This window comes from Diorhabda sublineata, chromosome 6 (assembly GCF_026230105.1).
Source record: "Diorhabda sublineata isolate icDioSubl1.1 chromosome 6, icDioSubl1.1, whole genome shotgun sequence".
In the NCBI taxonomy this organism is placed as follows: Eukaryota; Metazoa; Arthropoda; class Insecta; order Coleoptera; family Chrysomelidae; genus Diorhabda; species Diorhabda sublineata.
This window is the reverse complement of record NC_079479.1, coordinates 20,731,209-20,743,068: the sequence shown is the minus strand read 5'-3', so window position 1 is coordinate 20,743,068 and position 11,860 is coordinate 20,731,209. Positions and strand designations below refer to the sequence as shown.

The 11,860-nt window shown below is 32.5% G+C and overlaps 1 protein-coding gene across 7 annotated transcripts in view; it reads left to right on the top strand.

Annotated features, from left to right (window-relative positions):
- LOC130445463 (alanyl-tRNA editing protein Aarsd1-B) overlaps positions 1 to 11,860 on the top strand; it is a 38,844-nt gene that overhangs the window by 10,278 nt on the left and 16,706 nt on the right. For all 7 annotated transcript variants that reach the window (XR_008910054.1, XR_008910052.1, XR_008910053.1 and 4 more), the window contains exon 6: positions 2,955 to 3,263. Coding sequence is in view for 2 of the 7 variants with exons in the window: in XM_056781080.1 (XP_056637058.1) it covers positions 2,955 to 3,263 (309 nt within the window). In the remaining 5 variants the exon portion in view is untranslated. The remainder of the gene's footprint in view (positions 1 to 2,954; positions 3,264 to 11,860) is intronic.

Sequence of the window (11,860 nt, the reverse complement as noted above, 5' to 3'; positions counted from 1 at the left end):
GCTTCTCAATATTATTTGGAGAGATGGGAGATTTAAATTTACTTCTAGTGCAGCTGTTGGGCATGATCTAATGACCCCGATTGCACTTATGCAAGCCAGTCTTTGTGTCTCGTGATGTTCAGACTAGTTCTAGTACCCCAAACCTCTGCTCCATATGTGATAATTGGTCTTATGATTGCCGTGTATCTACAGTAGGATCTTTGGGTTACAATCCCATTTTCTCCCCGTAGACCCTACCATCAGGGATCAGTGCCGGATCTGTGGGGGGAGGGGGTTTCGAGCTTAAGCTGATTTTTGTGCCTATTCCGTTTCATTGAAATAAACACGCGCTATCGTCGGCTCTGATTTCCTTTCTTCACAATCATTGTCAATCACTTAATCAGTGTGTACGCTGTTTCATAATTGCTAATATAATTTTTGTTTTCTTTTTGTAAACTACTTATCGAACGAACGTATGCAGTGTGAAGTTAAACTAAGCGTATTATTGTTTATGTTGTGGAAATGTCTAAACTTAAACAGACAAATGTTCCGTATTTCTACAAGAACCTAAAGAAGTGTAAAAGTGAAGACGTTCACATGCAAGATGGCGCCAACGCTGGTCCATCGACAAGTCGAGCCTCAGCTTAGACACAAAACATACTGACCGATGCCAATGACTTCAGCCTCTGGAAAGTAGATCTATTTATCCTCAATCGGAGAAATATGACATTGCTAATTATGTTGGAAAATCCAATATAACTGATGACGAAATTCATAACGTTTTAACAAAACATTGGGTTCCAAGTAGGTCCTATGTTTTTCCTACTAATATAAAATCCGGACAAATCAGAATATTTATTTAAAATAGTTGCGTGACAATCCACGGTTGTCTTATAGTAAGCAAGAAGAAGGTATCTACTGTCGCATAAGTGTAATTTTTGGGCTCAAAGAGACTGGCATGAAAACACCTGGAGAATTTATAAAGTATAAACATGTCATTCAATTGTTTAGAGATCATAATAAAAATGAGAACCACAAACTATAATTTTTAAAAAGAAACGAAAACCCAGATAACACAGTTGATACTTTATTGTGTGGAAATGAAAATATTGCTTTCCGAGTCATTGAAATAATGGCACCTTGGACTTTTAAGAAAAAGAAGACCATGAAGGTAAATTCAGAGTCTTGTTGAGATTTAGGTTTGATGCTGGAGATTCAACATTAAACGATCATCTTCAAACTGCTCCAAAAAAATGCAATACTATCAGCAAAACAATTCAAAACGAGCTTATAGAATGCTGAAGTGGAACAAATTACAGAAAAAGTAGTTATTTTCGTTGATTTCTGATGAAACTCGAGATGCAAGTTCTATGGAGCAGATAACTATATGCTTAGGTATTTATATATTGATTTTGGCTACATTAAGGAAATGTTTGTTGGTTTTGTTGAAGCCAAAGATGGACTCACGGGAGAAAAACTATCAGCACTTATCCTAGAAAAACTGGGAGTCGATATTTCTAATTTGAGAGGCCAAGCGTATGATGAAGATTTAAATATGGCGTACCATTTTCAAAGCGCTAAAGCGCTATACATAGACTGAAGATCAGAAATGCATGTGGAATTATTAAAGAGGTAAAAGATTCAGCTCAAAGGGCTCCCAAAATGGAAAATATTTTAATTGAACAACACCCAGAAGAGAAGCGGCATAAATTGATAAGCATGTGCAAAACGCGTTTTGTTGAACGGCATGATGCAATTACCTTTTTTTTCACAAGTATTTCATTCAGTACCAACCTGTATAGAGGTTATTGATAAAGAAAAGCTAACATCAAAACCTGCCTGTCTCTTTTCTGAATACGCAGATTTGACTTTATCATCCCTCTTCGCATTTTGGGAACGACTCTTGACTGAGGATCTTCAAAGCCCAAATGTTGAACTCCAAGAATGTTATGCTATTGCAAATACTGTGATATTGGATTGGTATCGTTCTGAAGAAATATTTTATAATCGCATATTTGGTGCAGCTGTTAAATTGGCAACATTGAAATAAAAAGTCCTCGGACTATAAAGGCTCATATTCATCGGTCTTATGTTTCGAATCCTTGTGATTATTACAGAATAAATGTGTTCATCGCATTTTCAGATGCTCTCATTTGTAAAATGAAGAATAGGTTTTCTACAACCAACACTGAACTTACCCAGCTTTTTAGTCTTGTACCATCATTTATAAAACCAACTGGATATGATCATGAGATAGAGAATGTAGCAAAGGAATGTTGTGAGGAATCTAATTTATTTTAATTGTACAACCTTTAATGTGCAACATACGTTTTTACTCCATAAAACTTCAACAATTAAGCTTCATTATAGGAGAATCCTTCCAAAATTTTCTCCACTTGAGCCCCCCGCCCAAAATAAAATTCTAGATGAAATATACTATGAGTCCCAGATATATATCCTGTGTTTTTCATTCAATGGCTTTCCCGTCCAGCTCGATGGGCTTGAGATTAAGCTTTTTCTTTCTAGTGAAGGTAATAAGGCAGGTCTTATCTGGGCTGACATGTAGTCCCACCGATTGACACTACCTTCATGTGTAGTTGAGTCCTCTAAGAACTATGTCACAGAATGGTTAGGTTAGGTTAGGTTTCTTGTGCGCAGATAACTATGACCTTGACAGGATATGCCGAGGTCAAGCAGGCATGTACTGCTAGTGTACTACTAGGCTCCACATAAGTAGGGATGCAACTCCCTTTTGTGGACAATCACTGTAAGCAGTAATAGAAATGGTGTCTTGCCCTATTTTCATTTTGCTTGGTCTAAAGGATTAGGATTCTTTAATCTTGGAAATAATAGCATTGTCTACGTCTAACATAAATAGCACATATTTTTCTTGTTTCCCTTCCTATTGGCAAAATTAGTACCTACTGCAAATGTTTTATTCAAATAGGAAAGTGAGAAACGTAAATATATTTTAGTAACAATGCATCCCTACATGTCGAGTTGGTAGAAAAATTACAAAAAAATTTAAAAATCTCTAATAAAAATTTACAAACGATACTAAAAGATTTAGCTGTACTTAATGCTAACATGTTAAAGAGTGTTCAACCAGCTCCCAAATATTTTTCCATGCACAAGAAAGAAGCTGAAATAGATTTTATGCAAAGATTCATCAAAGAAGTGGGATCAACTGATATATTTTTATTTTTGTCTACTGGTGATGATAAAAAAGAAGGGAACGTTATTTTATATGGCCATGAGGAAGATGTTGCAACGTTAGGACCCAAGTAAGTATAAAAAATGACATATTAGATTGCTTACAACATATTTCATCTCATGAAATTAGATGCTTAGCTATTCAAAAAGCAAAAACTGCATTGAAAAAAAAATGATTGTCCCGAAAAAATGATAAACAAGATATTCAAGAAAAGGACAAACAAATACTATAATCAATTAAAAAGCAAAACATAAACGAAATATCAGAACATAAAACATTTTCTTACCATACGTACAAGGACTTTCCCAACAACTATCGAATTATTTCAATAAATATGATATTAGTGTAAGTCATAAAGGACATAATACATTATCCAAATATTTTACTAAATTAAAATCTAAAACACCAAAAAACAAAAGAAGTAATATTATATATCAAGTGCCTTGTACTAATTATGACACTGTCTATATAGGACAGACCTCTCAGTATTTAGAAAATAGACTAAAGGGTCATCAATACCATAAACAAAATAAAACTTAAAAATAGTTTAAGTAAAATTTATACCTTTATTTTGTAAATTTAAAAAAAAACTACAAATAATATATTTGTGATGTGAGGACAGAGGAAAAAATAAATTTCTATTTTGATGTGGATGATGCAGGTGATTGATTGATATAAATACGCAAACTGTCAGTGTCAATATCATATTTTGACAAAGACTTGAATAGAAGTCGAAACATCAATTTTTATTTTTCAAGAATTAAAAAAAGTAATTTTAAAACAGAAGATACCTAATATCAAGAACATGCCAACTATATTATGAGCGGTTTATTATTGGGAGCGTGGCAATAAAACACCAAAGTGGACTAACTTTAATATTAATATTAATTTTCCGAGCTTTCGAATACTTTGTATGTATTTATCGTCTGGGAAATAATTAAGATTTTTCGGTGGTTTTGGATTGTATTAGTTCTTGAAAAAAATTTTAAATTTATAGGATTCAAAATTCAATATTCAAAGTGACGTTGATAGAAATTTTTCAATAATTGTTGACGAGAGAATCTAGCAGCCGAAAGTCAGTCAACAATTTAATGGCATTGAATAAATCGGGACCGTGATAAGTCAACTAAACGGTGTGTTTTACTGAGTTTTATGTTAAGTGATGTAAGAATCAATAATTTTATCAATTATTCGTAGTTGACAGATCTCAAGCATGCACTATAACAGATTGTTCTCTATTTCTTTGAAAGAGAGGTTTTCACTCAATGTTGTATCTAATTAAACCGAAAAATTTATACATAAGTCCAAGAAATATGCCAAGATTATCTTACTAAATATTTCTTTCATCATGTTCGCGAAGATCCAACTCAAATGCTGCATAAAATTTAAGACTATTAATAATTTATGACAAATTTTCATTATATCTCTTCAAACTTAAGCGTTCTATATCGGTGACCCTGTTTTCGTGTACGCTTTAACGATATCAAAAAGTGAGCATAGGAAACAATATCATGCATTTTATTGCTTATAACCAAAGTCCAATATTTTTGGCTTAAATATCTGGAGTAAATTTTCTAGCGTAGTTTTTTCTCTTATTGACAAGTTTTTTCTATGCTGATATTTGGTAATTACTCAGCATTAGTTTTTAATTTTATCTTTTTTTCGTTTGAATGTTTAAAAAAGCACTTGTTATTAATTAAGATGAAAACAACTCTCGTACTGCACTAAAACACAAAAAACTCTTATAGTACATACTATAACTCCAACGTCAAGGGAAATGCAAAAAAATTCGAGTTTTCAACTAACAAGAACCTCGAAATACATGATTTAACTTCTGAAATGTCGACCTAGAAAGGCGCAATGTTCTTCGATATTGCCAAATTTTCGAGTTATTCTTGCAGAACTGAAAAGGAGATATCAGTCAGTCCCTAGACTGACCAGAACTTATAACATATCAACCAAAAATTCCTCCTCTGTTGTGGAACTTAATTTAAACGACAGTGATTTTGAGGAAGATGAATGTGATGCAAGATCTTCAGAATAGTTTTATTATAGTATATGTATGATAATGAAAACCTCAGGAGAAAAACATGGTAAGTTACAAGTTTAGAATTTTCCAGGAAATTGCCGTAGCTATGAAGTTAGAAGTTATTCCCCAGTATGATTTTACATCACAAAATATTCACTGTATTGTTATTCAATTAAATTACGCCACTGTCGAGATTAAAGCGTATATCAACGAAAGAACGGGCAGATCACCTTCTTGTCTCCCATATAAATAATAATAATATCAGTATTAAATCGATATTTGTATAATTTTAATTGTGAAAAAAATTATTTATATTTCAATATCTCCGAGACCCTATATTGTAGCATATAGTCCGGGAGGTAGCGTTGCAATTTTTATGGTGATTTTACTTCGATTGATTTTAAGTAAAATTGATTGTTTAGATACATCCAAAAAAAAAATAACGATTCAGCAAGTGCACCCAACGGGGATAGAGTTGTGAAAAAATTTTTATTGTGTTAAAAAAAATTTCAAAAATGTTTTTACGCCAATTAAAAATTTATCCAACAATAATTTACATAATGATAATTATTGAAACAATAGTCAGCAGGATTGATAATAGTGGATTATATGTCAGAAGACTACATAAGCCTGGAAACAAAAATTCACTTCACATATTTTAAAAGGAATTTTTTGGCCTCGTCGGTAGAATGCTGGATTATAATCACATCCTGTGAATGCATGGAACCCAGGTAATGCTGAACATAAGTCTTTTCCTAGAATGTCATACAATTTATTGACATCAATGTAATATTTAGTATTACCACTAGAATATTAATTTTTAAATTGCTCTTAATATGCTGCATATTGCCTAACAATATAATCAAAACGTCGGTGTCAGAGCATCTTATGGTAAGATGTGCATCAAAGTCGATGTGACAAAAATGGAAAATTATTTTTGTGTCAGCTTCTTCGTGAACTGGACATTGCAAATCTGGAAGCGTACTTTTTATTACTCTCTCATTTACTGTTTGATATATGTAACAAGATTCATAATTAACATAAATCTTTTTTTGGCCGATTAACGGAGCCATATGATCACGTTGCCAATCCTCACAAAGAAACAGAACTAATGCATCCTTGAAGTTGATATTCTTCAATTCATTTACGAAATTTAATGGTCGCACTTGATCCGGACTTTTTATATTAAAATGTTCACCAGATACTGTACCTCTCGCTGAATTTTCACAATCTTTTATTTATGGTGAAAAATAACGATCGAATGTAATTATTATAGTGCGAGCAGTAGTGTTCGTAATCATTGTAAGTAACTTGATTGAAATATTACCAAAAGTCAGTGGAATATCAGTCATTAAATGCAAAATGAAAAATCATGACATCACAAGCTTCAGTTTAATTAAAATCCACATTTTCTTCTAAACATTTCAATAATGAAGACTTGTCTGTTTTACAAATCATTCCATCTAAATAGCATATGGCTAATGGAACTGGTGTAAGCGGATATGTAAAAACAGCATCAATATTTAGTGTTGCTTGTAATGATAATAATAGCAAATATCCAAATAAATCGCGCTGCATTCGTACTTCTACAATTTTCCCAGCAACAGACAATTTTTTGTGTGACTTTTGCACCAACGTTGACGAGTAGAAATTGAATTAGTGGAATGAACAATACCTGTTAATTTATTTGCTGCATCAGAATTTATCGTTTGTTCCAATGTGAGATCTACTGGCTGTCTCGAAAACGGTTTATCGGTTCTTTTTACTCCGTATCCTTTTTCAAACTGCACTTGTAGGCCAGGATGAGTTGTGCTTACTTTCATTAAATTCTCATGATATATGACGGTGTATCGCGAATAATTTTGTTGATTAAAAGTAAAGAATATATTAGTAATCTTAGGTAATACATATTTAAATAGTTCTACATCCGGTTTTCTAATGCTGCTGCTTAATAACTAATTAATTTAATATAAATCATATAAAATTGAGCCGTTTTGCCATGTTTACCATCCAGTGTCTTCTGTTGATATTTTTATTTTCGTCTAAAATTGCAATTAATTTTTCATCTGATATTATTGGGTTTTATGATTTAGTTGTTATGAAGTCTAATAATGCTTTCTTAATTTCGTTAGTTATTTATGATTTCTTTGTCTTCAATGAATCTTTCAAAATGCAAAATCTGAAGGGCAAGTGATAATAAGGGGTGTAATCTTTTGCAACGGTTGAAATGTTTACCTGTTATAAAACTATTAACTGAGCCACTTGCTAGTAATTAAGAATTTACCAGTATATCTGTAATTCCACAATTTTCGATAAACTTTCCTACAGCTATGAAATACGCCATCATTATAAGAAAAAACCCAAATGGATGAACAAAATATCAAAACGTGGTTTTTCAGTGCTTTTAAGTTTTAAAGCAACTTTAGCAATTGCTAAATCGTAAGTTATCTCCATGTATGGTTCATTGCATTCCGATACAATTTTTTGAGCTTGTTTCATAGTTTCCAGAACTACAGAAGCGTTGGTTGGTGATGAATTTATTGTGGTTAAATACGCGATTTTCTGCTTACCACTTGTATTCTGATGAAAAATACTATTAAATCCTATCCAAGATGGTTTATCGATAAAATGACAAACTATCCAAGCAAGATCAATGTGTTCAAATTTTAAAATATTATTTGGAATCTGTAAACGAAATGAGCTTGTTATGGGTTCTAAAGTAACTCGTAATCTGGGCTTTTTGTTGTAGGATTCTACAGTGCTTTTCAGATAAAAGTATCCACCTTTAATAACTTTTGTAATACTGGTTTTTAGAAAAAATCCAAAAACATGTCAATTTATGTTGGAAGGGGCAAGCATTATGGCTTATTTAAACTTACTGGAAAAGCCACCCCCTCACCCCTAACAGCATCCCCTTTATTTTTTTAAATTACTTTTCATATTTTTTATGTAAAATTTGGATACTCCTCTTTGAGCTGATTTCAAAAATGTATAATACTTGTAGGTTAAAGTGGTTAGTTTATGAGATAAACTTCTTTTAAGAGCACAAATTTTACTTATTATTTACTTTCACCTTATTTGCCTGTACTAAAATGGGTTGTACAACAGTTCAAACTCTTTAATCTTTTTAACTTAAAAACTCTACTTTTTATTAAAGTTTGACATTGTCAACTAGAATTTGTAGTCACTATTGATAGTGTAATTTGATACATTATTTATTTTGTTTCTCTGAAATGGTTTACTCTTTGCAAGAAAGAATTGAAATTGTAGGTTTATACTACCAAAATAATAATTATGCAAGAGCTGCTGCTAGAATATTTAACGAATTACATGACGGAAGACATGCAACTCATAAGTATGTAATTCAACTGATGGAGAAATTTACCACAACAGGGTTTGTTTGCAATAAAGTGCATAAGCGAGATGGACTCGTAAATAACGAAGCAATCCAAGTGGCAATTTTAGGGCAAGTCAGCTTAGAGGCTCAACAACCCCAATCGTTGTCAACAATAAGTAGAGCGATCGGTGTTTCATCTTCTACAGTTTTCCGAGTTCTACATAAATTCAAGTACCACCCATACAAAGTTAAGTTGGTGCACGAGTTGAATGAAGATGATTTTGATCGTCGTCTAGAGTTTTGCGAATCAATGACGCAAATTATCAATAACAATCCACAATTGTTAAACAATATTTGCTTTTCTGATGAATGCTCATGGTCATTAAATGGCTTAGTAAGTAGGCATAATTGTAGATATTGGGCTGAAAGTGATCCACATATTATGCGTGAATTCCATACACAACATCCCCAAAAGTTAAACGTTTGGTGTGGTATCCTAGGTGACCACATTGTCGGACCTTTCTTCATCAACGTAAATTTAAATGGTGAATCATATCTTGAGTTACTCAGGGAAGGGGTTGACCCACGTATTACAACAATAACAGAAAATGATGATAACCTTTCCGAAGATTTACTGGTATTTCAACAAGACGGAGCTCCCCCACACTATGCTATGCCTGTCCGACAATTTTTAAACGAAACATTCCCCGCTCGTTGGATAGGTAGAAGGGGGCAGATGATGGAGTGGCCACCTAGGTCACCGGATTTAACACCCCTAGACTTCTTTTTATGGGGGTATTTAAAAACAAAAGTTTATGCTACCCAACCAGAATCTCTGGATGATTTACGAGAGAGGATAGAAAATGAATGTCGACAATTAAATCCAGCCGTATTAAGCAATGTCAGAGAGGCATTTCAAAATAGATTATACCATTGTATGGAAGTGAATGGTACTCATTTTGAACACTTATTGTAACTTCATAATAAATAGCACAGTTAAAAAGATTAAAGAGTTTGAACTGTTGTACAACCCATTTTAGTACAGGCAAATAAGGTGAAAGTAAATAATAAGTAAAATTTGTGCTCTTAAAAGAAAAATTGTTTATCTCATAAACTAACCACTTTAACCTACAAGTATTATACATTTTTGAAATCAGCTCAAAGAGGAGTATCCAAATTTTACATAAAAAATATGAAAAGTAATTTAAAAAAATAAAGGGGATACTGCTAGGGGTGAGGGGGTCGCTTTTCCAGTAAGTTTAAATAAGCCATAATGCTTGCCCCTTCCAACATAAATTGACGTGTTTTTGGATTTTTTCTAAATACCAGTATTACAAAAGTTATTAAAGGTGGATACTTTTATCTGAAATGCACTGTATATCTAAAATAACGGCATCAAAGGTGCGTCGTCTTCTCCTCTTATTTGGTAAATTGTTTTCTTGTTGAGAAATTGCATGTGATTCTTCTGAAATTTCGTGTAATTCTTCAGAAATTTAATGTGATTCTTCATAAAAAGTTTCATTTGGTTCTTCAGGCGTATCAATTATTTGATGTTCAGAATTGGATTCATCCGGATAAATGATATTTTGAAATATAATACCTACAGGGTCATGCAAAGTATCTTTTCCGCTCGAGTTATCTACGAATCTATCGAAATTATTGTATGCTAACCCCGTACATAAGCCTTGCGAGCAGACGATACCTTCAGGGCAAACTTCATTTTTGTGAGTGGAGGCAAATGTTGCTTCAGTTTCCAATTCTTCGAGAACTGTATAACTACAGCAATGTCCATACTTATTAATAATGTTGATTATTCTCTTGCTGTTAGTTAAGCCATTCAGGGCCATTCAGGGCCATTCTTAAAGAAATGTGTTTTGAAGGCTTTATTTTAGCGTTTGTTACTGCATAAATGACATCGGCAGAAAAAGATTGGGCGACTCTTTGGACATTTTCATTGTTTTTACGACTAAAGCTAGAGCATATTAATTTTGAATAAAAATCCTCGACTATTGGTGGAATCTCACATTCTCCTCTAATCAAATCATTAGCGATCGGTTCGTTTGGCAAGAGATTTCGCTGAATTTTTTTAATTTCTGTCCTTAAAATTAATGCAGCTCGATCTAAAACATCTTGTTTTTCTAATACATCTAAGCCACTTTCTATTAAATGATCATGATAAGATTTTACTATTTTTTTATTATTGTTTTTAATTATATTAATTTTTTTTGGAAATTTATCAAGCAATCTCGTTTCTAAATTATGTGGCTCGATATTCATGGAAGAATCAACGTCTTGACTTTTTGCAATATCAATAAATAAGGTTTTCAAGTATGAGATAATAACATTGGTTTTTTTCTATTATATTATGTGCAACAAAGCGACATACTTCTTGAAAAGCCTTATGAATATTACGAGATGCATGCCACTCAGTTTTTTTGCCTGTTGTCGCGATAATATGCGAATGAGCTGCATTTTTATAATTACTTCGGCAGACTTTGTGATAAAAAATAATTGAATCATTTTCACACTCTTTAATTATTTTTTTTTTTAAATCTTCATCACCTATTTCACTAGCTTCACATTTTATTGTATCAATAATACTACCCATTAAACATTTTTGTAATTGTTACTCTCGATCACGAAATTGTTTTCGTTTCTTGTTGCAAAATATGCAAACCGCATCGTTTTTCTCGTTGCCACCGTCTTTGGTTACATTCCGTGCACTACAGCTGTCTTCTGCTGAATTTCCAGTATTCGACTGTTGTTCATCTTCATCAGAAGTATCCATAGCAGCGGCTTCATCAGTCGGATCATCATCATCCACAGCTGCTTCTCTTTCAAGATTTTGGTAGCTTCTATCAGCATCATCATCAACACCATCATCGACTGTAGTTATATTTAATTCATTTCGGTTGCTTGTTGCTGATTCTTCTTCCAAGCTGGAAATATTAAAATGCATTAAAAGATAATGGTTTTTAAAAAATAATTGTTTATTGACCATTATTAATAATGGTGAAAAAAACCATTCTCGATTCATAAACAATTTTATAGAAAATAAAAGAATACAATAGAGTAAAAACATAAATTGAAATTAGTGAAAAAAATTCATTGAAAATAAATACATTTAGTATTGTTTGTAAATTTGTGATCAGCAAAAGGAATAATAATTTTCTTCGATGAAAATGCTACTCATACGTGCAAATAGAATGTCTTATCCTTGTATTGAATCTTCTTTTCTGCTTCTCCTATTTTTTACTTAAGAATTTTGCATTGGGATCGGTCAGGCTGTGACTGTTCAGAG